This window comes from Aplysia californica, unplaced genomic scaffold, assembly GCF_000002075.1.
Source record: "Aplysia californica isolate F4 #8 unplaced genomic scaffold, AplCal3.0 scaffold00127, whole genome shotgun sequence".
In the NCBI taxonomy this organism is placed as follows: Eukaryota; Metazoa; Mollusca; class Gastropoda; order Aplysiida; family Aplysiidae; genus Aplysia; species Aplysia californica.
In genome coordinates this window covers 604,687-632,519 of record NW_004797397.1, presented here as the reverse complement: position 1 = coordinate 632,519, position 27,833 = coordinate 604,687, and the positions used below count along the sequence as shown (strand labels likewise).

At 40.5% G+C, this 27,833-nt stretch overlaps 1 protein-coding gene across 1 annotated transcript; it reads left to right on the top strand.

The window, feature by feature from the left end:
• Positions 1-452: 452 nt before the first annotated feature.
• LOC101853078 (structural maintenance of chromosomes protein 4) lies at positions 453-26,787 on the top strand. The gene is made up of 27 exons (XM_005096357.3): positions 453-541; positions 2,047-2,193; positions 2,531-2,673; positions 3,280-3,474; positions 3,818-3,997; positions 4,685-4,849; positions 6,068-6,195; positions 6,711-6,851; positions 7,519-7,669; positions 8,176-8,319; positions 8,886-8,963; positions 9,335-9,456; positions 10,218-10,326; positions 11,152-11,283; positions 12,613-12,815; positions 13,219-13,403; positions 16,413-16,522; positions 17,729-17,978; positions 18,740-18,791; positions 19,627-19,764; positions 20,739-20,883; positions 21,736-21,909; positions 22,773-22,961; positions 23,301-23,423; positions 23,711-23,820; positions 24,391-24,574; positions 26,452-26,787. The coding sequence occupies exons 2-27, from the start codon at positions 2,076-2,078 to the stop codon at positions 26,653-26,655; spliced, it is 3,873 nt and encodes a 1,290-aa protein (XP_005096414.1). The 5' UTR covers positions 453-541; positions 2,047-2,075; the 3' UTR covers positions 26,656-26,787.
• The last annotated feature ends 1,046 nt before the right edge of the window (positions 26,788-27,833 follow it).

Below are 27,833 nucleotides of genomic sequence, written 5' to 3'. Positions count from 1 at the left end.
CTACTGCTACTGCTACTACTACTACTACTACTACTACTACTACTACTACTACTACTACTACTACTACTACTACTACTACTACTACTACTACTACTACTATGCAATTTAAAAAAAAAAAAAATAGTGTCGTTAGTGTCTCGCAACGTGAATGCGAATACAAAATAGTACGAGTTATTACACGAAGTCAAAGCATGAAGTACATTAATGCCTTTTAAGTAGATGAACTTCAAAATGTTTCAATATTATGATCAATGTCATTACAAAGCACAGCATCATTTAAGTTAGCGTTATATGATGTAAAAAAACACAAAAGCTATCCACATCCCATGAAATATAACTTAAACACTATCAACTGTACTTTTTCAATTATTAAAAAGATTATTTTTTTATTTGACTTGACTCATTGAAATTATCTGGCAATCAAATTCAAAGCGCCATTTTTGATTCAGCTTGGGAGCAGCGCCCAAACAATAACAAAAGCTACAGTGTAGTGTAGCTGTTACACACACATTTCATAACACGCTACGGGTAATTGGCAATTGTGAGTGCTATTGGATTGTGTAACAAAACGTAAAAACTTTAATCCAGTTCACAAATGGTCAATGTTTTCAATCTTAGTTTCTTTTGTTGTCTTTCCTGTTGGACTGTGTTGACCACCCCACCGGGGCGGTGCCACTGACTGTTGTCGTTGACTGTTGAAGTGTCTTTAGACGGGAGGACTTCCATAACGAGCGACCACTATGAGTATGAGACAGAACAGAATAATAGAATTGAGGGCTTGGGGTAGGGGTAGGGTTAGGTCTAGGCCTCTTCTTTATTGTGTTTGATGGGGTGGTCGCTCGTAACGGAAGTCCTTCCCTTTTTAGACCATTCCCAAGCCCAAAGTCGGGGGGACATTTCTCGTTCTAATGACTGTCTAATGCACAGTAGAATTGTTAATGGGCTGATTCAACGATGTCATGCTCATAACTGTACCTGAACTACAACAGTAACAGGGAACTGCTGTTTTTTCTTTCCTAATCCTTACTATCGTCATTTTCCTCTAGAAAATCTACTTCTTACAAGAAATGGAGCGTACAAGAAATGACGCGCATCTGTGCGTAAAATCATGGTAATGGCAATGGGGAGCCCTGCATCTCTGACTGGGGTCTTGTTTTCCTTAAAAAACACTTCCTTGTTGGTGACCCTGTCTGTCCATTTGATCCTCAGTAACTTTCTTAGACACTTGTTCAAGAAGACAGTGTATACAGACCCGGTTACCGGGAACAAAGTCACGAAGTATACAGACCCGGTAGGGGCACTCTTTTGTGAGGTCGGAAAGTTTCAGCGCCCAGACCCGGCAGTGTGTGTGTGTGTGTGTGTAGAGAGAGAGAGAGAGAGACAGAGAGCAGGGGGAAGTGCTAGCAAAATATGACATGCCCCACCAGTTGACAGGGGGGAACGAGAGAAAGATAGAGTTGGAAATAGGTGGGGAGAAAGAAAGACAGAGACAAACAAAGAAAAAGAGAATGCGAGCGATGCAGAGTCAGAGAGAGAGAGACTGCTCGATTGAAATTATGACATTGTTCTATTCTTCAAATTGTGATTCCTCCAAGTCCAAAAACGGAGGAAAAACAATCGTTCATCGAAGAGACATCCGCAATCTTCATTTAGATCTAGATCTAGATCTAGTTCTAGGCTAACCTCGAAACTAGATCAATGGTTTTTATGTCCGTCTATCTAGACCTAGGCCATAGATCTAGAAGAACCTAGGTCTACTAGGTCTACCCTGAGCCAAGAGGGTGCTGAAACTTTCCGAAATCACAAAAAAAAGTTCCCCTACCGGGTCTGTATACTTTGTGACTTTGTTCCTGGTTACCGGGTCTGTATACACTCTCTCCCTGCAAGTCTGAGATGCGTTCCATGTCTCACATCCATACACAGCAGCACTGAGGCTACCACTCGTTTGAATTGAAAATCTAAAATTTGATGATAGTGATTATTAAATTGTTCTGTAAGTTAAAGAGGTTTTAAATTCAATTCATAATTTTTTTGTTTTGTTTTCAGACTTCTGATTCTGTGGGAAGAATCAAGAAATGGCACCCAAACACAATCACAATGGAGACAATGAGAACATGGAAGTTGATGGGGAGGAGATTGGCGACACAGAGACATCAGAAGCTGTGAATCCTCCTGTCGTTTTCAATCCTGCAGGTACCGCGAAATAAATGATGTTGCTTATTGAGCATCATGTCTTTGTTAATTTCTGAGAGGATGGAACAGAAAGCTGTGTTCAGCCGTTGGAACTGAACAATTGTGTTGTCACGTTTTTGTGTCAGGATGAGAGTGCAAACATACAACTGTCTTGCATCTCAAATTCATTTGCACACTTGTGATTCGGGTAGAACATTCTCTTGATGTTGAATTAAAAAAATAAAACCTTCTAAAGTCTAAGTGACCTTGCCTTTGAAGATGTATAGAGTTTATATTTTGTGTAAGATATTGCTAAATCTAGATAAGTATAAGTGCTTCTACTTTTGTTGCATTTCAGATTATGGCCCCATTGAAATTCCTGATGCTGTTCAGTCTGTCGCAACGTATGAACCAAATGGACCACGGTTGATGATCACGCAGATTGTCAATGAAAATTTTAAGTCTTATGCTGGCATTCAGAAGCTGGGACCTTTCAACAAGGTAAATTTCAAGATTAGGACGGTCAAATTTAAGATATTTTATATTGCCTTGTTTGTCCTTTTGAATCACAGGTTCGTTGTACATGATTTGTTGTCCTCTTTGTTTCCCAAATGATGATAGGATGTCTTCGAAGAGCCTGTGATCCATTTCTACTTGATCAAACTAAAAATATTGTATCCTGATTATCCTGGCAAATTCAAGGATGAGATTCTCTTGAAAAGGGACATTATGTGTTAACTCTTGCCTTCTCTGGCTGTTGTTGCTGCTCCTGCTGCCCTATGTCTTGTCAGTTGCGCTCAGAATTGTCATCTGTTTCAGAAATCAGTTTTCTTCCAACATTTAAAATTTGGTAAGATTTTTTTCAGGGATGAACCATTAGCTCAGTTGATACTTTTCTACTGCAAGGATGACTGGAGTTTGATTCCTCAGTAGGGTATTTTTTAATGTATGTCAGGGTCCTTTTTAAGGTGTCCCATGCACTTTGGGTTGGCTCTATTTGAGATTAAAGATATTCATTCCAGAAATCCCACATTTTTCACAACTTTATGAGAGAAAGTTTGAAAATGCAGTTGAACCAATGTCATGTTCCCACTTCTATCTCAACAGAACTTCACTGCCATCATTGGTCCCAATGGCAGCGGCAAGTCGAATGTGATCGACTCCATGTTGTTTGTGTTCGGTTACCGTGCCAACAAGATCCGCTCCAAGAAGATCAGCGTGTTGATCCACAACAGCGAGAAACATCAGGAGGTCAACAGCTGCTCTGTGGCCGTACATTTCCAGAAAATTGTGGACACTGGGGTAAGGAGGGGCAAGGGCTATGAGTTTTAGATTGTTGATGCAAGAATGATTGAGGTATCAGAAGATTGTGACCACTGGGGGTAAGAACTTACATTATTGTGGACAGGAGGGTAAGAACTTACAAGACTGGGGAAAGGCGGGAAAAGAGACAAGGGCTTTGATTTTTAAAATTGTAGATGGGGGGGGGGGGGGGGGGGGGTGGTAAGAACTTGGAAGAGGTACAACAGTGGAGAGTTTTTTTAGTTTTTCTGTTTTATTGTCATCACTTGTCTCTGAGAACCAGTGACCTTCGCTTTGCTCAATAAAATAAAAATCAAACCTTTCGTTATGATGTCCTCCCCAGCCGGGCGACGAGGAGTTCACGGTGGTCCCAGACTCGCAGTTTGTGGTGTCCCGCGTGGCCCACAGAGACAACAGCTCCAGCTACTACGTGGATGGGAAGAAGGCCGCGTACAAAGAGGTGGCCACCCTGCTCCGAGGCTGCGGGATTGATCTGGATCACAACCGGTTCCTTATCCTTCAGGTGTGTGTAGATCTGGCCCACTTCCTCCATTTTAACATTTTAAAAATCTAATTATTGACCCGAGCCCAGCCGTACAGTGAAGTGTTGCGAGAATACAATCAACTTGTGTTTCGCGCACTCATGTGACCTAATGCAGTTGCGAGTGCCGTAAAACCCCATACTAAACTAAACTTAACTTTCTCCAAACGTTTGACTCTGAACTGTTTTGTTGCCAATGGACTTTAAAAATTTAGAGTGGGTTGGTGGTTGGCTGGTGCTCTGGTGTGGTTTGCTTCTTCTTTCCTATCAAACATCTATCGTCCTTATCTCCCCTCCTTTTTAAAAATGTTTGTTACTCTCTTGTAACACCTCTTAATCTCCTGGCGCTCATATAACCTTGTGCAGTTGCGAGCGCCGTAAAACCTCTACTAAAACAATAACATTTGGAAATCCGGCCAGTGGGTTGTTGGTGCTTGCTCTGATCTGATTTGCTCCTTTCTTTCCAAACATCTGTCATCCTTATTTCTCCTCTTTCTTAAAGTGTGCTTGTTACTCTTTTGTAACACTTCTAATCTTCGGCACTTACATGACCTTATTGTGTGCAAGGGCCGTAAAACCTCTACTAAAACTAAAAAAACAAACAAACCTTGAGTTATATATATATATATATATTTTGAATACTATTGGGAAATGTCTGTGTGTGTGCAGGGAGAGGTGGAGCAGATCGCCATGATGAAGCCAAAGGCACAGACGGAGCACGAGGACGGCATGCTGGAGTTCCTGGAGGACATCATCGGCTCGAACCGCTTCAAGCAGCCGATCGAGACTCTGAGTCAGCGGGTCGAGACACTCAACGACCTCCGAGCGGAGAAAGTAAGGCTTTTTTTTTTGGTTGCTTTTTACAAGAAATACATGTAAGGATTTGTCAGAAATTAGAAATACATGTAAGGCTTTATCTAAAATAGATGTGATGATTTATATGAAGTACATTAATCGGCTCTATCAAAAATGCATGTTCGGTCTTTTAAAAAAAATCTAAAATTATTTCTTCTTTTTCCTCGTTCTCGATGACAGCAGCTAGACAGTCAGTCCGATGTCGCGCACAAATTGTGCAGTCCCCTTCAATCAAATCTGAGAGACTGCAACAGAGCTTTTTCTCAAGGGGAGTCACATTTTGTGACGTGGATGGCATCCTCTTGGTCAAAGTTATTTAAATGGGGGCTTAAATTTTATCAAGGTATAGAATTTCAGATTTTAGAGAATTAATAGCTTAGAAGACAAGAGTGGATGAACTGGGAGGTGAACCAGATACTTTGATGTGAGAAGCAAACACGTTTGGACTGTTGAGGTCATCCTTTGTGGGTATGCTATCGGGTCTGTTAACTGAAAGGCTTGGAACTAGAGTGTGGCCAGATCCAGGGATTGTCAGTAAACTAGCTCAGGGGATCCCGTGGCCTAGAGGTTAAGGCGTTCGCCTCTCATTCAATAGGTCCCGAGTTCGAATCCAGATAGCGACGGAAAATTTTCTGCTCTATAATTTTCTCCTTTCACCTCCTTTCATGCTCTCTAGCAATGTTCTATCGTCTGCTTTTGTCTCTACTTTCTGCCCACTCCCCTTCACCTCCTTTGTCCCTCCTCTAGGATCCTGACTCCTTCTTCAGCCTTTCTACTGCTACTTCTTGGTTCCTTCTTACTGCTGTCTTTCAGCCACGCCCCTGATCTTATAGTAGGAAAGATCTACACCTGGCCTTTTTGGACAAGGGCGAAAAGTCTCTGAGGTCCTGTGTGCAAGTTGCACACATTAAAAATCCCTTCATCCAAAATCGATCAGAGTTGGCTTCGGTCACCACACTGGCAAAATTCAAAATTGCCTACCAACTGAAAATGTTTTTAAATGTGTCCCACACACTCATATGACGTTATGCGGTTGCGAGCGCCGTAAAACACTTACGGATGAGGGGGGGGGGGAGCGGACCCACCATGTTCCTTGCTCCCACGCATTGTTCTTAATTTGCAGAGATTTTCCCCTCCCCACCCATTTTTTTTTTTTTTCTTTTTTACTTCAATATTTTTCTTTTAATTCTCTTTCAGCTCAACAGAGTTAAGGCAGTAGAAAAAGAAATGGAGAGCTTGGAGGGGCCAAAGAATGAAGCAGTGGAATTCCTCACAATGGAGAATGAGCTGATGAAATTGAGGAACAAGCTGTATCAGAAATACATGTAAGGATTTGTCAGAAATTAGAAATACATGTAAGGCTTTATCTGAAATAGATGTGATGATTTGTATGAAATACATTAATCGGCTCTATCAAAAGTACATGTTCGGTCTTTAAAAAAAATGCATATATGTATGGTTTTATCTGAACTAGGTATGTGGTTTACCAATAGCTCAAGAAAGGCTTTCTGAAATTGTTATAATGGAATGTTGTGCATCATATTATATAGAACAGAAAGATAATATTTTCTGTCACAAGGGAAGATAATGCTTGTGCTCTATTAATTAAAAGGTTCAGTCTTTATGTGAGGTTAAATTAGTTGAAATTGTCATATTCCTTAGAATATATCACATGTCATGTATCTTTACTAATGCGATATATGAGGGATACCACATCCAGACATTTTTTTCTTTTCAAGATTTCAGAAGAGTTCAATTGTTACAGAAATAGTTTGGTAGACTGAGAGTAGACACATTTTGTTGTCTGATGTGGTTTTTTCTTTCTGAATCTCTCTTCTAGACTGGAATGTTCGGAGAATGAAGCGAAAGCTCAGGCGGAGTTTGATCGCGTTCAGGAGAGCCACAAAGCCTTTGCGGAGAAACTGGCCGTTGTCAAGGAGGCAAAGACGACCAAGATGAAAGAGTTCAACAAAGTCAAAAAGTAGGTTGGCTTTATTTTGTCTCGTGTGTCAAATTTATTTTGTCTCGTGTGTCAAATGTGTATATTTCTGTGTATCATGTATGTGTGAATGTGTCTATGTCTGTTGTTTGTATGCCTCTGTGTGTGTATGGAATACTTTGTCTGTGCACAAGGACAGAAACACTAGACAAAACATATTCTCCTTTTTGGTATAAAGTTCATGTATTGGTGTGCAAGGCGGAATGTATAATAATCTTTACACTAAAGAGAGAGACCACGATAGCATTACTGTCTTGGTTTTACTTGGGTGGTGGCAGGGCGGTGCTGGTAGCTTCTAATTCTGTACTTTCCATCTATTGTTTCTACTGTCTCTTTCTTGCTTTTTTTTTTTTCTTTCACCCAACACTAAATGTGGGTGGTTGGCGGGTGCTCTGGTGTGGTTTGCTTCTTCTTTCCTATCAAATGTTTATCGTCTTTATCTCCCCTCCTTCTTTTTTGTGTTTGTTACTCTCTTGTGACACATCTATTCTTTGGCACTTATATGACCTTATTGTGTTGCAAGTGCCGTAAAACACTTACTAAAACTAAACAACACTAAATGAGCATTATTATAGTGGTGTGCTTCTCTTGGCTCAAATAAACTATTTTTGCCCCCCCCCCCCCCCCCCACCACCACCACACCCCACAGGGAATATGAGAAGCTGGTGAAGGCGAGTGAGGAAAGTCGTGAGAAATTCTCCGACATGGAAAGCCAGGATGCTGCGTGTCAGGAGGAGGTCAAGTTGAACAAGGCCAAGCTAAAGAAACTGGAGAAATCGCTGGAGGTTGAGACTGCCAAGGTACGCTCAAGGTCAAGGGCACTCTCCTGTACTCCTCGGCATTCTCTGTAAAGACAGAAAAGTTCCCACAATTCTGGAGAAATGCAAAGACTGACTTTGTTTTTGTTTTGTATATATATCTTACATATTGAGTGCCTAGAGCATTGCATAAGTGGATATGCGCTATATAAGTGCAATCCATTATTATTTATTATTGCAAGCATTAATGTAGCACAGACTTTGCCTTAGGGATATTGCAATATCTTTATTAACTTCTAAATTCTTCTTGTACTCGTACAAATATCTCCTTTTGTGATGGTGGTTGGAAAGTGCTCTAAGTAGGTCCTGTTTCCTGATTTATTTGTTTGCTGTCCTTTTGTTGTTTCTGACCTGTTTTTGTTCATAATGACGTCTTTTTGATTAAAACACTTTCTCCTCCACCACACACGCACACTCACACACAATAACACACACACACACACACACACGCACGCGCGCACACACACACGCACACACACACAAAACAGATTGAAGAACTGAAGCTGGTGCCGGAGCAGTCGGAGAAAATGTGTGAGGAACTGAAAAAGAAGCTGGCAAACTTGGAGAAGGCTAAACAGAAGGAAGAGGAGAATGAGAAAGCCATCATGGATAGTCTGAAGGATGAAACAAAGGTACGGAAAATAATTTGTACGCAGAACTGACTGGAACTTTCAAATTGATTTATGGATTCCCTTTTTTTCCCCGATCTTTTAACACTTTGCCGTCACTTGGTGTAATAATGTGCCGACGAAAATTATCCGTTCCGGTCACCTGGAGCAATTCTACGCCAGGCACGAGAAGTCCGTTGCAGTCACTCTCCTGACTGGGTGACCAGATGGGGTATTTTGTTCTGCTGGCTGTGTGACTGCAAAGTGTTAAGCTTGACTGGCTTTTATGGTTTTTCAGATATATTTTGTTACGTATTAAAATCAGATTTTATCAAATGTGGTCAAATTATATAATTTTTCTTCTTGTACTGCTATATCTGTAGAGACTGCAGAGTAAGAAAGATGTAAAAGAAGCAAAACATTATGTAATTCCTTTTTCTTACATTTTTAAAAACTTTTAGCAAGCTTTTATGGTTTTTGAGAAATAGTTTCCTTTTAATTGAATTTAAATATATATATAACTTATAAGAAATATGCTCATGTATTCTAGTTTTCTAGCATTTTCTATTCTTGTTCTGCTGTGTCTGCAGGAACTACAAAGTGAGAAGGATGTGAAAGAGGCTAAGCTTCTGGAGCAACAGGGAGAGCTGAATGAAAAGAAATCTAAGGTGAGTGGTTGTATTAATGTGATATTATGGTTATCACTGAGTGGGACCTTGAATATAGTATAGATAGACATTATCACGAAGATGAGGCTTTAGATATGGCACTTCCGATGTCTTTGTTATTCTTTTCAAGTTCTGAATAAAGCTTCTTCTTTCCTATCAAACACCTATCGTCCTTATCTCCCCTCCTTCTTTTTTATGTTTGTTACTCTCTTGTAACACCTCTAATCTTCTGGCGCTCATATGACCGTATGCAGTTGCGAGCGCCGTAAAACCTCTACTAAAACTAATACTAAATTAGAAGAGTACTAATATAAATACTGTTTAGCTTTTCTCATGAAAAAGATTTCTCTTTGTCCCATCCTGGTACCCAGCTTCAAGTGGCTGAGTCAGAACTGGAGATCTACACCAGCAGACAGTCGGCAGAGACCAAGAAACTGGAGACAATCAGGAAGTCGCTGAAAGACGCAGCCGACGCTCAGGAGAAACGAGCTCAGTAAGTGCCCCCTCAGCTTGGTCTGGCCCTGGCAGGCAGAGAAAAAGCAGTCCACCTCAAATAATTCAAATAGTGTTTTTTTTTTTGGGAGGGGGGGTTAAAACTTCCACAATTACATTTTAAAACTCTTTAGACCCTGAGTTATTTCCACCGTTTCCCGGTTTTTTTTTTCGACTGTCACCTAAACCTGGCCCACTATGTCTCATTATAACCCCAAAAACTTGCCTCTAACTTCTAGATGGCAGAAACAAAGGCATAGTCATTACTAATAAACTTGGTTCAGGAATAGTTCTGAAAAACAAGCAAGAACTAGCACTAAATAAAATGAAATAGTTGTCACGGTATCGGACGCTCCCAGTGTCCGATGGGGAACAGGGTTATTACTGGCGGACGCATAGGGTTTAAAGAGATAAATTACATTTTAATCTGAGCTGTGTGGTTTTTGTTTCATTTGATTTGTTACACAAAATGTGAGGGGTTAGTGAGTCTACTTCTACTTTTTACATGTATTGCTATTATCCTATTCTTTTCCTAATGCACTGTGACTGCTACTGCTTCACTTACTTTATTTTACCACCCAATCTCAGTATCAGTATGGATACCTTCCGGGCTTTGGTGCTGGGGGGAACTGAGCACTTACGGACCTGTCCGGTGTGCAATGACGTTGTTGCCCAGGACAGGTAATACAGGTAATACCCAATCTCATGTAGCCATATTTTCTAGTCCCTGTCAATGTATAAGATGTATTGTGGTCTGTTCAGGGACATCAAGAAAGTGCAGGAATACATCCCCCAGCTAGAGCAAGAGGTGGCGAAGGCGAAGACAGAGCTGAAGGAGGTGGTGAATGCCGAGACTCAATGTGAACAAAAGGTGAGTAGGCGTGGACTATTATTTATTCTTCTCGCTGTCAGGGGATTCCCCTATTGAAACGTGCAAAGCATCCTCAGCAAAAAAGAAACAAACATGCTTTTCGTTATTTTCATTTGTTAGCGAACAAGTGAATAATTAACTCCACAATATAATGTCCAAGTTAGTCAAGTTTGTGAAAACCTTCGGGTTTCTCCTGAAAAGAAAAGTTATTTTAACAAAATTACGTATTTGGACATTGGACGTTCCTCCCTGATGCATAAATTCCCCCTGCAAAGAGAGGAAAAAACCCATTTTGTTTCAGACACAATGTAGACTTTACTACGAGCTGGCACTAATTTAAAGAATTTATTCGCATCGTTGATCCCAATAGAATTCTTGGTTTTTATAAAGACATTTGGTCCCTACTCCAAAATGTTGATTGTACTATTTTGAAAATGTAGATTGCTTTGACAACTGAATTTTTATAAACGCACTTTTAGATACGTCAAACATTCTGATTTTGAAAGTAAAGCCAAGCCCTGGTGTGAACCAACAGGAAATCAACCAACTTTTTGTCTCATGGGCTCATATGGCCTTAGGCAGTTAGTTGCGAGTGTCGTAAAACTTAACAGAGTGATATTGACTGTTATAAAGTTTATTTTTTTTCTTTATTCAAATGAGTGTCTAAAACTTAACAAAGTGAAACTGACTGTTATAAAGTTGATTTTTTTTTTTTCCTTTATTCAAATGAACAAACTAATCTTAGTCTCCGTGTGTCCATTCCTCCGTAATAGCAGTCTGTGTGTGTGTGTGTTTGCAATAGTTTTTGTTTGTTTGTTTCTCTAGCGTAACAGTCTACTGAGCAAAGTTGAGGAGGCAAAGAGCTCGATGGCCGCATCGAAGAGTCAGAATCGGGTGCTGGAATCTCTCATGGCTGAGAAGAAAAAAGGAAGCTTGCCGGGAATATACGGACGTTTGGTGAGTGCTCTGTCAGATGTTATCGTCAGTCTATCTAACAGCTTATGATATTTGACCACCTTGCTTTTGATGAAATGAAATTTGTTTTCGCTTTTGATGGCCTGAGGGGTGGGGGAGGGGGGCGGGGGGTTTGCAATGTCGTTGAGGGGTGTACCAGTGTCACTCAGTCTATCGTCCTTATCTCCCCTTCTTCTTTTTATGTTTGTTACTCTCTTGTAACACCTCTAGTCTTCTGGCGCTCATATGACCTTATGCAGTTGCGAGCGCCGTAAAAACCTCTATTAAACTAAACAAGTCTAGGAGGAAAGTTGATTCTGGACCTTCTGGTTTGTGTCAGCCCTCCCATCTTCTTCAACAGTTTGGATCTCCGCGGCACTGTGGACTTAGTCCTGGCCTTGTCTTTCAACCTGGGTTCTTCTCAGACATTACATTCCCTCTGTAGTGGTTCTTCTCAGACATTACATTCCCTCTGTAGTGGATCTTCTCAGACATTACATTCCCTCTGTAGTGGATCTTCTCAGACATTACATTCCCTCTGTAGTGGATCTTCTCAGACATTACATTCCCTCTGTAGTGGATCTTCTCAGACATGACATTCCCTCTGTAGCGATTGCCAAATACCACTGTGCTATTGAAAGCTAAACCCCCACGAGGAGGTGCTACTGACTGATGTGTCTTTTAGGCCATTCCCAAAGGGGAGGACATTAACATCTTGAGTTCTTATGCACAGTAGAATTGTAATTTTAAATGGGCTGATTCATCAATGTCATGCTCATAACTATGCCTAACTGCAACAGGGAACTGCTGCTTTTTCTTTCCTAAACCTTACTGTCTTCATTTTCCCTCTACTTCTTTTGTATGTTTGTCACACTTTTGTGACCCACTATTTCCGGGGTGCCTTGATAGTCGAAGCAGACTTTGTGCTGTTGAAGCTAGAGAGGTGAGCAGAGTAAGCCTGATTCCCTGCAAGGACTTCTCTGTTGACACCCACTCCTTGGTGCTCATATGACCTTCTGCAATTGCGAGCTCCACAAAAAACTCTACTAAAACTAAAAACTAACTCTTACTAAAACTAAAACTTTAATCTCAGGGTATGGGTGGTTGGCGGGTGCTCTGGTGTGGTTTGCTTCTTCTTTCCTATCGAACATCTATCGTCCTTATCTCCCCTCCTTTTTTATGTTTGTTACTCTCTTGTAACACCTCTAATCTTCTGGAGCTCATATGACCTTATGTAGTTGGGAGCGCGGTAAAACCTCCACTAAAACAAACTGAAAAATTTGACTGAAACTAAAAAACTGTTACTAAAACTAAAACTTTAACTAATCTCAGGGTGACCTTGGAGCCATCGACAGCCAGTACGACGTGGCCATCTCCACAGCCTGTGGGAGTCTGGACCACATCGTCGTAGACACGGTGGACACGGGCAAGCGCTGCATCGAGTTCCTGAAGAAACACAACATCGGCCAGGGCAAGTTCATCCTGCTGGACAAGATGGAGGTGTGGCGGGAGGAGACCAAGAAGAGGATCACCACGTACGTGTGTGCGCCGTGCAGAGCTGTTGCTCAGAACTAGTTTGTGGGAGGATTTTTTGTTTTTCTTGCTGAATTCTCATTATAAGGCTATTGTCAGAATAAGCATAATGTGTATTGCTCTTTAGAGTATGCATCTACGGCAAAGGTCTTGTAATCAAATTCCTGCATGTGGTTGAATGATGCATCTGATGTGATATGTACATTTTGTCAGCTTTACTTCTTTTTTTCATGTTGAATTTTGATGAAAGTTATATATATATATATATATAATTAAAAATTTTTATGTTTACCTGCATGTGTTTTTACGGTCCTGTACAACCAAGAAAAATTTCCCTCTGGGTTTTGTAAAGTATTATATTATCTTATCTTATCTTATCTTATCGTCATTTTATTTTGTTCTCAGGCCAGAAAACGTCCCCCGCCTGTTTGACTTAGTGCGAGTGAAGGACGAGGTGGTGAAGACTTGTTTCTACTTCGCCCTGAGGAACACTCTGGTCTCCAAGGACATCGACCAGGCTACCCGCATCGCTTACGGCAAGACGCGATACAGGGTTGTCACTCTGAAAGGAGAGCTCATCGAAGTGTCCGGTAAGTTGACAGTGAGTTCAGGTTCAGTAACTAATAATGTCCGACAATGTTTGTGTCACTGCTTTTTAATGGGTTGTCACTTCGCTGCCTCAAAATTACAAATTTCTGTCTGACATTTTAAAATCTTTTTGAGTTACCAAGACCATGAGGTTAAAAAACAAATGTACTATCTACTCTATCAAAATTGTAAGATTATTCACAGTCGTTGTCGAGATATTCCAAGAATTGCACTCGAAAAAGCTTGACATGTTGTGAAACTCAAAATTAACGTCAAATTTCTCAAAACTAGGTACTGAGCAGATAGAACTTTGTAATTCTGAGGTAGCGACTTGTCTGTCTTTTTGAGCAAGAGAAATTTGCTAATTGTGACACAAGGAACAGGCAAGTGAGACGTCGAATGCTCTCTGCCTCATGTACCTGATGGTAGGGGAGAGTAAGTAAGTTTTTCTTCCTGGCGAAATTTGAGGAAGTGTTGGGAGTAGTCATAGCTGTTCATCATGACATGCGAACAGCAGCTCTCCCATTTCACCTGTTAAACAATGCAGACAGAAAGTAGTTAAACTCCTCCTTGAGGTGTTGAAATACATTTGGGTAGTTAGAGGGCGTCACCATTAGGTCTCTCTTCTTGCCTTTTCTGTGTTCTAAATAGCAATTTATAAGACAATGTGACAAATGTGTTTCAGATCTTTACTCTAACCAGACAACAGAAATATGTATTTTTTTGTGGCTTAAGTTGTCTGTCTTGTTTTTTTTCCTTCTCAATACTAAATAGCCATTAGTATGTTAAAGTGCCTCATTTTACTTAAATTAAACAAGTAGAAATGTTGGTGGGTGCTCTGATGTGGTTTGCTCCTTCTTTCCTCTCAAGTGTCTATCGTCCTTATCTCCCCTCCTTTTTATGTTTGTTACTCTCTTGTAACACCTCTAATCTTCTGGAGCTCATATGACCTTATGTAGTTGGGAGCGCGGTAAAACCTCCACTAAAACAAACTGAAAAATTTGACTGAAACTAAAAAACTGTTACTAAAACTAAAACTTTAACTAATCTCAGGGTGACCTTGGAGCCATCGACAGCCAGTACGACGTGGCCATCTCCACAGCCTGTGGGAGTCTGGACCACATCGTCGTAGACACGGTGGACACGGGCAAGCGCTGCATCGAGTTCCTGAAGAAACACAACATCGGCCAGGGCAAGTTCATCCTGCTGGACAAGATGGAGGTGTGGCGGGAGGAGACCAAGAAGAGGATCACCACGTACGTGTGTGCGCCGTGCAGAGCTGTTGCTCAGAACTAGTTTGTGGGAGGATTTTTTGTTTTTCTTGCTGAATTCTCATTATAAGGCTATTGTCAGAATAAGCATAATGTGTATTGCTCTTTAGAGTATGCATCTACGGCAAAGGTCTTGTAATCAAATTCCTGCATGTGGTTGAATGATGCATCTGATGTGATATGTACATTTTGTCAGCTTTACTTCTTTTTTTCATGTTGAATTTTGATGAAAGTTATATATATATATATATATAATTAAAAATTTTTATGTTTACCTGCATGTGTTTTTACGGTCCTGTACAACCAAGAAAAATTTCCCTCTGGGTTTTGTAAAGTATTATATTATCTTATCTTATCTTATCTTATCGTCATTTTATTTTGTTCTCAGGCCAGAAAACGTCCCCCGCCTGTTTGACTTAGTGCGAGTGAAGGACGAGGTGGTGAAGACTTGTTTCTACTTCGCCCTGAGGAACACTCTGGTCTCCAAGGACATCGACCAGGCTACCCGCATCGCTTACGGCAAGACGCGATACAGGGTTGTCACTCTGAAAGGAGAGCTCATCGAAGTGTCCGGTAAGTTGACAGTGAGTTCAGGTTCAGTAACTAATAATGTCCGACAATGTTTGTGTCACTGCTTTTTAATGGGTTGTCACTTCGCTGCCTCAAAATTACAAATTTCTGTCTGACATTTTAAAATCTTTTTGAGTTACCAAGACCATGAGGTTAAAAAACAAATGTACTATCTACTCTATCAAAATTGTAAGATTATTCACAGTCGTTGTCGAGATATTCCAAGAATTGCACTCGAAAAAGCTTGACATGTTGTGAAACTCAAAATTAACGTCAAATTTCTCAAAACTAGGTACTGAGCAGATAGAACTTTGTAATTCTGAGGTAGCGACTTGTCTGTCTTTTTGAGCAAGAGAAATTTGCTAATTGTGACACAAGGAACAGGCAAGTGAGACGTCGAATGCTCTCTGCCTCATGTACCTGATGGTAGGGGAGAGTAAGTAAGTTTTTCTTCCTGGCGAAATTTGAGGAAGTGTTGGGAGTAGTCATAGCTGTTCATCATGACATGCGAACAGCAGCTCTCCCATTTCACCTGTTAAACAATGCAGACAGAAAGTAGTTAAACTCCTCCTTGAGGTGTTGAAATACATTTGGGTAGTTAGAGGGCGTCACCATTAGGTCTCTCTTCTTGCCTTTTCTGTGTTCTAAATAGCAATTTATAAGACAATGTGACAAATGTGTTTCAGATCTTTACTCTAACCAGACAACAGAAATATGTATTTTTTTGTGGCTTAAGTTGTCTGTCTTGTTTTTTTTCCTTCTCAATACTAAATAGCCATTAGTATGTTAAAGTGCCTCATTTTACTTAAATTAAACAAGTAGAAATGTTGGTGGGTGCTCTGATGTGGTTTGCTCCTTCTTTCCTCTCAAGTGTCTATCATCCATATCTCCCCTTCTTCTTTTTTATGTTTGTTACTCTCTTGTAACACCTCTAATCTTCTGGCGCTCATATGACCTTATGCAGTTGCGAGTGCTGTAAAACACTTAATAAGATTAAAAAAGACAGCAGAAATATTAATTTTTTTGTGGATTAAGTTGTCTGTCTTTTTTTTTCTCAATACTAAATAGCCATTAGTATTTCAATGTGCCTCATTTTATTTAAATTAAACAAGTAGAAATACTTCGTCGTGTTCCATGTGTAAAGATGACCCAGAATGCTTCCCCCTTCAGGTGCCATGAGCGGTGGAGGTAACAGTGTGTGCAGGGGCAAGATGGGCTCCTCCATCGTCTCGGACGTCGACCCCAAGCAAGTCACAAACATGGAGAACACTCTGGAAAAGGTTACTGCAGCATCTCTGTTGTGGCCTCTCTTTGTTTTTGGGCCATTCCCAAGGGAGGGGGGGGGGGGGGGGGGGCATTTCTCATTCTAATGCACAGTAGAATTGTAAATGGGCTGATCCAACAATGTCATGCTCATAACTGTGCCAGAACTACAACAGGGAACTGCTGATTTTTCTTTCCTAATCTTTACTATCGTCACTTCCCTCTACACTTGTCACACTCTTGTGACCCGCTATTTCCGGGGTGCCTTGAAAGTCGAAACAGACTTTGTGCTGTTGAAGCTAGAGAGGTGAGCAGAGTAAGCCCGATTCCCTGTAAAGACTTCTCTGTTGACTTCCACCCTTTGACGCTCATATGACCTTATGCAGTTGCGAGCGCAGTAAAACCTCTACTAATACAAACAAAGAAAAGATTTGTTAGCGCCTGAAATCATTTCATACCCTTACAAAATTCCATGCTTTTGCAGCACTTCTTTTCATGTTCTTTCTGAAAAATATTCAAAGATTTTTCAAAAGACATATTTCAGGAGGTACCGCTGACTTACGTTCTATTTGAAATTCTTGTGAAATTCCCTGAAAATCCTGCACATTCCAAGTGACTGAGCTAGGGTGAAATACGACTATTTTATGATTGATCAAATTCTTATGACAGCTGAGTCTTGAGTGAGAGAGATTTTTTAGGCTTTAGATACAAATATTATTTGAGCTGTGAAATCTTTCTAGCAGCTTGACTGAGTAAGAGACCAACAGAAAAAGTTGAAACTGCTAGAGACTGTATTACTGGCGAGTCCCAAAATTATTGTATGCACCTCTCTTGTTGTATTTGAGGTTTTGACCTCCACCTTTTAAAGATTTGTCCTGACTTTGATTAAAACTGAAAAGAATTATCAAGACTAAAACTACATTTATGTAAAGATTTGTTAGTGGGTGGTTGGCGGGTGCTCTGGTGTGGTTTGCTTCTTCTTTCCTATGAAACATCTATCGTCCTTATCTCCCCTTCTTCTTTTTTATGTTTGTTACTCTCTTGTAACACCTCTTATCTTCTGGCCCTCATATGACCTTATGCAGTTGCGAGCGCCGTAAAACTCTTACTAAAACTTTAAAAAAAACAACTAAAAGATTTGTTAAGCTTTTAACAACTGTTTTATATTTGTCCAAACTTCTTTAACTACAACTGTTTTATAATTCATCCAATTTTCCCCATAGCTGAACCGCGAGTACGAGTCGCTGAGACTGAAGAAGTTCAAGCTGGAAGACACCATCGGCCAGAAGGAGAAGGATCTGGTGCAGCTCAAACACAACCAGGCCAAGCACTCGCAGGAGGTGCACGGGCTCAAGGAGAGGCTGGCTGCGCTGAAGGAGCAGGAAAAAGAGCAGGAGGAGGTTCTCAAATCGGCCATCCCCGATCAGTCCAAGCTGAAAGAAATTGAAAGCAATGTGGCTTCCTACCGGAAAGGTTGGTTGGTTGGTGTTGAAAATCTGCTTTGTGTTTGTACAAAGTATGTTAGTGTATTTGTGGGATGCCTCTAGCAGTTTCTTGTTTTTTTTTCTCTTCTTTTTTTGTTTCTGTTGTTTAATTGGTTTTTTTTTTTCCATAGCAGTTGATGACCTTTATTGTGTTGATGTGCTTCTATTCAAACAAGTGGGTGGTTGGAAGCTGTCACTTCTTTTTGTTTCCTGTGCTCTCTGTCTGTCTGTCTGTTTTATTTTTTTCCAGCGCCCTAAAACCATGCCCCCCCCCCCCCCCCCCCCGGGGCGGTGCCACTGACTAAAATGTCTTTAGGCCATTCCAAAAGGAGGGGACATTTCTCGTTCTTATGCACAGTAGAATTGTAAATGGGCTGATTCAACAATGTCATGCTCAAAACTGTGCCTGAACAGAACTGCTGCTTTTTTTTCCCTAATCCTTACTATCGTCATTTCCTCTACTTCTTTTGTATGTTTGTCACACTCTTGTGACCTGCTATTTCCAGGGTGCCTTGAAAGTTGAAACAGATTTTGTGCTGTTGAAGCTAGAGAGGTGAGCAGAGTAAGCCCGATGCCTTGTAAGGAATTCTACGTTGACATCCACCCCTTGGCGCTCATATGACCGTATGCAGTCGCGAGCGCCGAAAAACCTCTCCTAAATAAAAATAAAAACCATTTTTGTGTTGATACAATGCTCATTTTTCCTCCAACAAACAATAGCCTAATGCTATCTCTTCTGTTGTGTTTCAGCCTATGACAAAGTGGCCCAGACAGCCACAAAACTTGAGGAACAGGTCAAGGAGTACGTATCTTTGTGTTGTTCACATTGTTACAAAGTGCCTGCACGTTGATGCTCTGCAAAATGTAGTGTGGGTGGTTGGTGTGGTTTGCTTCTTCTTTCCTATCAAACATCTTTGGTCCTTATTTCCCCTCCTTCTTTTTTTTATGTTTGTTACTCTCTTGTAACACCTCTAATCTTCTGGCGCTCATATGACCTTATGCAGTTGTGAGTGCCGTAAAACCTCCACTAAAACTAAAACTAAAACTGACTATGCATGTTGGAGAATTTTTTTATCACTTTTTTTTTACTTTTGTGGATTTCTTTGTATAAGTTTTTGCCAGACTTCTTCACTAGCTATATTTTTAGTGTTGTTCTCTCGTGTGCGTGGGTGGTTGGCGGGTGCTCTGGTGTGGTTTGCTCCTTCTTTCCTATCAAACATCTATCGTCTTTATCTCCCCTCCTTCTTTTTCGTGTTTGTTACTCTCATGTAACACCTCTAATCTTTGGCACTTATATGACCTTATTGTGTTGCAAGTGCCGTAAAACTCTTACGAGAACTAAACTAATCTCTCGTGTGATCAAATTTAAGTTCTTTTGTGTCTGAGTATAATTTTGGTGTGTGGTTAGTGCCACTGGTTGAATTGAAGAATATCTTTTGGATTGTTGTGTAAAAAGGCATGTTTGTTCAATGTTTTTGAATGTGTTCATTACTGGCAATGTGTTTCAAATGTGTATTGTACTGTAGATGTATTTTGAATATGTTTGATGACTGTAGACATGTTTTTGGTGGTTATAAACATGTTTTGGTAATGTTTTTGATGATTGTAAACATGTTTTGGTAATGTTTTTCTGACAGGCTTCACAACCAGATCATGGACATTGGCGGGGCCAAACTGAGTGCTGTCCAGTCTCGGCTCAAGTGCATCAACGGAGACATCGACAAAGTCACGGGGCAGATCACGAAGAACAACGTGGGAGTCAAGACAGCTGAGAGGTATCTCACTGATAGGATACGTCCATTGTAGTGTCAGCGTATCTCATAGATAGGATACGTCCATTGTAGTATCAGCATATCTTACAGATAGGATACCTCCATTGTAGTGTCAGCGTATCTTACAGATAGGATACATCCATTGTAGTGTCAGTGTATCTCATAGATAGGATACGTCCATTGTAGTGTCAGCGTATTTCACAGATAGGATACATCCATTGTAGTGTCAGCGTATCTCATAGATAGGATACATTCGTTGTAGTGTCAGCATATCTCACAGATAGGGTACATCCAGGATGTACATGTATTGTGTGGTATCAGCATATCTCACAGATAGGGTACATCCAGGATGTACATGTGTTGTGCAGTATCGGCGTATCTCACAGATAGGATACATCCAGGATGTACATGTGTATTGTAGTGTCAGCACAGAGGAGTCTTATTTCTTTGAGTCTCTCATGAAAACAATTTGGGAGAGACTCATTCAGTTCCTAGGACCCCCCCGGGGCGGTGCCACTGACTGAAGTGTGTTTAGGCCATTCCCAAAGGGGGGACATTTCTTGTTCTAATGCACTCTAGAATTGTAAATGGGCTGATCCAACTTTGTCATGCTCATAACTGCCTGAACTACAACAGGGAACTGCTGCTTTTTCTTTTCTAATCCTTACTCTTGTCATTTTCTTCCACTTGTTTTGTATGTTTGTCACTCTCTTGTAACTCTATTTCCGGGGTGCCTTGATAGTCGAAGCAGATTTTGTGCTGTTGAAGCTAGAGAGGTGAGCAGAGTAAGTCTGATTCCCATTTAAGGACTTCTCTGTTGACATCTACCCCTTGGCACTCATATGACCTTATGCAGTTGCGAGCGTCTTAAAACCTCTACTAAAACTAAAACTAAGCTGCCTTCCTGTTGACTGATCTAAATTGTGTTGATAATGGCGAAAAGCATTTTGTAAAATTTACCGTAATTTATTTTTTAGAAATCTGAAGAGAGCAGAAGAGAAGGTGGCGACTGTTGGCGAGGAAATCACAGAAACGAAACAACAGGTGGAGGTTTTGTGTCAGAAGCTGAAGGACATGGAGGGAGAGGCTACCAAACTGTTGGAGATCTACGAAAAAGCTCAGGTAATGTGCATTTGCTTTTGTTTTTTGTTTTTGTTTGTTGCTTTTTTTTTTAAAGTTATGAAATTTAAGAGGCGTGTGCAGCAAATATTCCTCTTTCCCTACAATATGTCTGTTCATTGCCCGACCTTTCCTTGAGATCTGCTGGAAGTTTTGCAGCAACTGTTTGATAATTTGAATGAAAGACATCCAAATGTGAGGAGTGTTGACAAAATGAGTTACTTCTCACTATTCACAAATGCAGATATTGGGCCAAAATCGACACTAGAGACAAATCTCTAGGTTTTCTATTGGTGCAATATTCATTAAATACTAAATGCCTTTTGTTATTTCATACTTACAAATTTAAAAAACTTAACCTCTAAGCATGATAATGTATGTATTTTCATTGGGCTTAAATCCGAGAAGTAACTCATTTCGTCAGCACACTTCACAAATGCTCATGGACTGAGACAGCATGTTATGGCACAGTAGGCTGGGAACATGATTTGGCGTGTGGATGTTCCAAGTTCGAAATTGATTTTTCTGTTGAATTTCTCTCTCCCAGGCATGTTTTCTTCTCAGTCCAGCTGTGTTCTGGCCAGGGATGCAGTTCTCCCCCCCCCCTTAGAAAAGTCCAGCTGTGTGTCTCCTAGGATTTAAACTGCTATGAAAAGAATCGTAGGATTTTAACTGCTATGACAAGAGACGTAGGATTGTAACTGCGATGGCAAGAGAATGAAGACTTTACTTATTTTGTTGACAGTTTAACTCTTGTGGCAAAAAATTACGTAGTTTAAATAATCATTTAATTTCTCACTGATTTGTTTTCTTTCTTTCCTTTTGTTTTTCTACTTTTTACTTTTTTCTTTTTAGGCGGATGTGAAAGAGAGAGAAGGATCTATGGAGGGAATGAGAACGGAAGTGGAGAGTTTGGAGGAAGAGGAGACGGAGATGGCAAAGAATGGAGTAGATATCCAGCACGAGATTGAAAAAGTGGAAGGCGTTTTGAAAGAAAACAGAATGAAAATCAAACATTGGAAAAAGGAGGTAAGGTTTTTGCTACTGGAAGTAGCTTTCTTTTTTTTTTGTAGTTGTGATTTAAGGAAAAGATGGGAATTTCATGAGAGAATTTTTCTTTAATTCTCAGAACTTTGAAATTCGATTTCCTTAGAGCAACTTTGATGTTCCTAGAAAAATTTTGTTATCCTCACTAAAACATAATTTCACAAGAGCTTTATGTTCTTTTCACAAGAGCTTTGTTATGTTCTCTTCACTATAACTTTGTTATGTTCTTTTCACTATAACTTTATGTTCTTTTCACTATAACTTTGTTATGTTCTTTTCACTATAACTTTGTTATGTTCTTTTCACTATAACTTTGTTATGTTGTTTTCACAAGAACTTTGTTATGTTCTTTTCACAAGAACTTTATGTTCTTTTCACTCTAACTTTGTTATGTTCTTTTCACAAGAACTTTGTTATGTTCTTTTCACTATAACTTTGTTATAATCCTCACATACATTTTTAATTCTCATATAAACCTTGTTATTCTCAGATGACAAGTTAGGTAAACACTTGAATTGTTGTGCCAATGAATGTTGAATGTTTTTTATCACTTTGCTGCTTCATCGCGCCGATTGGCGATGTTTACCTCTCGGATTCTTTGGATTTCCCCCAAAGTATGATGGCAAAGTGTGGGTGGTTGGTGGGTGCTCTGGTGTGGTTTGCTTCTTCTTTCCTATAAAAAAAACACCTATCGTCCTTCTCTCTCCTCCTTTTGTGTGTTTGTTACTCTCTTGTAACACCTCTAATCTTCGGCACTTATATGACCGTATTGTGTTGCAAGTGCCGTTAAACTTTTACTAAAACTTAGACGATGGCAAAGTGTTGTACTTATTTTGCTCTCCCAGGTGAGTGGCCTGAAGCTGACATCGGTGTCGAGAGAGGATGAAGAAGAGTCCTTGACCCTTCCTGAATTATCTGCTGAAGAGTTGGCGTCCCTGGGAAAACAGGAAGTACAGTATCAGATCACGGTACAGGAGGAGAGACTGGCATCTATGAAGCCCAACATGGCCGCCATCGCCGAGTACAGGAAAAAGGTGAGGATGAGATGAAGAACCTTTGAGGGCGTCTGGGCAGAGATAAACGAGAAGCCATCTTTCCCTCACTCTCCTTCTCTTCTCGCTCTCTTTCTCTCTTTATCATCCCTTATCTCTTTCGTCTTTGTCTGGCACTCATTAGTACTTCTGCACTTATATGACCTAATTGTTTCAATTGCCTTTACTCTCTCTTACTAAAACTAAACCGTTCTCTTTCTTTCTCTCTCTCCCTCTCTCTCTCCCCCTCTCCCTCTCCCTCCTTCCTTTCCTCCCTCTCTCCCCACCCCCCCCCCCCCTCTCCTTATCTTGACCCAAACTTTCCCAAATCCTCCCCTCCAGGAAGAGACGTACCTCCAGCGTGTGGGAGAGCTGGACAACATCACGGGCGTCAGAGACCAGCAGAGACAGTACCACGAGAGTCTACGCAAACAGAGGCTGGAGGAGTTTATGGCGGGATTCCAGGTAAGAGTAAGAGGAGAGAGTTAAGGGGGGGGGGGGGCACACGCGGACACTAACAGACCCACAAACTCAAATACATACACTCACACAATACTCACACTTACAGGCGTGCACAGATATGCGCATATGCATGGATTTAGACTGATATACACACACATGTCTGATATACTATATCAGTCTAAGTCCATGCATATACACACACATGTGCGGACATATGCACACAAACACACAGAGAAAAACACATATAAAGCAATGAAAGAACTGACATGCGTCATCTGTTTCTGCGCCAGGTGATCACGAACAAGCTGAAGGAGATGTACCAGATGATCACGCTCGGGGGCGATGCTGAGCTGGAACTGGTCGACTCTCTGGACCCCTTCTCTGAGGGAATTGTCTTCAGGTGAGGGAGATACAGTCAAAGTTGTCTGAGAAGGACACCCATTATTGAAGAGAAAAATGGTCGTCTTAGACAGATGGCTATCTTAACCCTGTCCGTACATCGTGTTTTATTATCGTTTCCGTATGACGTGGGGAACTCTGTGCCACCACTTTCCAAAGAGGAAATTTACTCGTTAATCTGATTCGTACGCTTTGCATAGCAGTCTGTCAAAATGATTTTTGAGAAATACTGAAAATTTCAAAGAGATCTTCATTCTAGAAGTATTCTAAAATGTGAAGAATACAACCCGGGGGTACAAAATGACCCCAGGGCGTACAGGTAGGGTTAACTAAACAATGTCATTATAATGTAAAAAATACACAAGGGAGAGAATGGGAAGTGGCTGTTTGTACAGTTGATCGTCTTATACAGGTTGCCGTTAGAGAAGATTCGACTGTATTCAGGGAAAAACATTGGGAAGTTATTCTGTCTGATTGGTTGGAGGGTGTCACTGGTTGGTCTTCTTTATTCTCCCAGTTTTTCACTGTCTGTCTTGCTCTTTTCTAATATTGATCGTGTTCCTGCCCTCAGTGTGAGGCCGCCCAAGAAGTCGTGGAAGAATATCTCCAACCTGTCAGGAGGGGAGAAGACTCTGTCGTCCCTGGCCCTGGTGTTTGCTCTCCACCACTACAAGCCCACGCCTCTGTACGTCATGGACGAGATCGACGCCGCTCTCGACTTCAAGAACGTCTCCATCGTGGCCAACTACATCAAGGTGCGTGCTCGGTCTGATCCAACCCCCCCCGGGGCGGTGCCACTGACTGAAGTGTCTTTAGGCCATTCCCAAAGGGGGGACATTTCTCGTTCTTGTAGAACTGTAAATGGGCTGATCTAACAATGTCATGCTCATAATTGTGCTTGATCTACAACAGGGAACTGCTGCGTTTTCTTTCCTAATCCTTACTATCATCATTTCCTCTACTTCTTTTGTATGTTTGTCACACTCTTGTGACCCGCTATTTCCGGGGTGCCTTGATAGTCGAAGCAGACTTTGTGCTGTTGAAGCTAGAGAGGTGAGCAGTGTAAGTCTGATTCCCTGTAAAGACTTCTCTGTTGACATTCACCCCTTGGCGCTCATATGACCATATGCAGTTGCGAGCGCCGTAAAACCTCTACTAAAACTAAAAACTAAAGTTTTTACTGTTTCGTAACCGACCTTGTCTTTTAGACAGCACAAATTGAAATACACTTGATCCCCCCCCCCCCCCCTCTTTTTTTATACTTAGCCTGTGTATCGGATGTGATTTCAGCCTGTGCATCACACTTGTTTTATATGCCTTTAATTTCAGATCTTAATTTAGAAAACAGAAAAAGATGTTTGAGCTGGCATACAAATGCAGTCTGTTACTGTTACTATACTGTTATCTATTATTTGGCAACTTGGAAATACATGTATCACTTTTCCCATAAAACTACGACAGCTACAGAGTTGAAAGTTGGCAAGTACCTGCAAAAAGATAGATAGGTCCCCATGTCGGAGCCCGATTTTTGATTTATTCAGTTACTGAATTTAGAAAAATATAATTGACAGAAAGTTCCCGCCCTTCTTTAGCCTTTGTAATAATTCTACTGAGAAACGAGACAAATCTGCGTAGCTCTCCTTCACAACGGAAGTTTATTACCGCTCTTTAACATTCTCCTAAGAAACATGATTCATGAGACGAGGTGAGTAATTATCCAGACTCACCTGTAGTACGTAGAGACGTGATCCTGTGTGTGTATCCAAAGAGATGTTTTTAATATAGGACCCAAAGAGAAAAACTTTTTTATTACTGGGTCAAGATTTTTTGAATAAATATTTTTGTTATGTCGCTAGCCTGTAGAAGTGCCATGCAAAGTTTCGTGGGCATAGGTAAATTTGTCAATGACCTAGAATTTTTGGGTGTGTTCCTTTTACAATGAAGCAGCCCTTTCGTGGATTATTATTTTCTTAGTGTTTTTTTTTTGTAATGGTATTAGGCGAAACCCGTATTTTATGATTGTGAAGGGCTGGACAGCAATACACTAAAGCAATGTAGATCGACAGAGGAGTTAATCAAGGCAGACCTAATCTAAAGCAATATAGATCTAGAAGCCAGATATGACTGTGAAATGCTAGACAGCAAGGACATGTAGATGTAAAATGCCTCCGCGGCTAGACCAGTAGAAGCAGTGACGCCAAGGCGTGGACCCCGAGCAAAGCTGGGTACTTGGCTAGTTATATATGAACAAAGACAGAATCAAATGAAAATTTAAAAAAAAATTGTTTACTTTGCTCCATTTCATCATTTCTTTGTGGTACATGTTTGAGTTGGCATGTACATGCGGTCCACCATTGTTATTATTTATTTTTATTGTTATTATTATCATTGTATAGATTATTATTATTTCTTATTGTTATTATTATCATGATTATTTATTATAATTGTTATTATTATCATTATTATTTATTATAATTGTTATTATTATCATGATTTATTTTTGTTGTTGTTATTATTATTATTTATTATTATTGTTATATTATTATTACTTAATATTCCACTAAACCTGAAAAGAAAAACCAAAACAGAACCAAATGAAAAAAGTTTTTCAAAATTTGTTTCCCCCCACCAGGAGCGTACAAAGAACGCCCAGTTCATCATCATCTCCCTGCGCAACAACATGTTTGAGCTGGCCGACCGCCTTGTCGGGATCTACAAGACTCACGACTGCACCAAGTCCGTGACCCTTAACCCCTGGAAGCTCTCTCAGGACTTCTCCAACAAGATCAGGGAGGTCCACAACATCGACATCAACGCTGATCAGGGAGGGCTATGATGATGAGATGATGACATCTGTTGATTGTCAATTCTTTTTTTTTTTTTTTCTTCTTCTTCTCTGTACTGATCTGGGGTTTACAATTGAATGTTGGTTTACTTTGCTTTTTTGTTTGTTTGTTTTTTTGTTGTTTTTTTGTTGTTGTTTTTTTCGGGGGGGGGGGGGGGGGGGTGTTCAATTCTTTTTTTCCTTCTCTGTACTGTTCTGAGGTTTAGAATTGGATTTTGGGTTTTTTGGTTGTTGTTTTTTTTGGGGGGGGGGGGGTCCATGGCTGGCCAGCTTCCATTAGTTTTGGGGTATTTTTTGTTGGAAATGTTGAGTCTCTTTCTGGTCTTGTGAAGAAATATTTTGGAAAAGTAAAAAATTTTTCAGCCGCTCACATCCTGGGGCATCTCAGCGAGTACAGCCTGCCTTTTCTTGTTGGTGTAGGATGTCAGTCTAATTACCACTCCATTGTGACCTCTAGGCTGATCCTAGATGTACCGCACTAGGTCAAGCAGAGGGAATGAGGGTCCAATTTAACATTTGTGAAGTGTGCTGACAAAATGAGTTTTCTTTCGGGTTTTAGCCGTATGAAAATTGATACATCAACTTTTTAGGTGGAGTTTGTACAATTTGTAAGTATAGAATAATAAAAGACACGTACGGTAGACTTGAACAAAACGGCATCAACTAAAAATCTTTAAATCCCCAATGTTGATTTTCGGCCGATATCTCCATTCTTGGATCGCGAGAAGTAACTCATTTTGTCAGCACGCCTCACGTTTGTCAAATTTTTTGTCATTTTGTGGGTTGTTGGCGGGTGCTCTGGTGTGGTTTGCTCCTTCTTTCCTATCAACCATCTATCATTTTTATCTCCCCTCCTTCTATTTTGTGTTTGTTACTCTCTTGTAACACCTCTAATCTTCGGCACCTATAAGACCTTAATGTGTTCCAAGTGCCGTAAAACTCTTACTAATACTTTTTAAAAATTGTAATTTTGTGCTTTGAAATGAATGTTGTTCTTTATGTTTTCTATTGACTGGTTATTGTTTGTTTTTGTGGTTGGAAGGCGCCGCTGGTAGGTCCTACTTCTTTTCTTTCCCCCTCTTGTTTCTGTCTACCTTGCCTTTTTGCGTGTACACTAAATTCCAGAACTCAATAATGACTCCGCCTTGTTTTGGTGGTTGGGGTGTGAA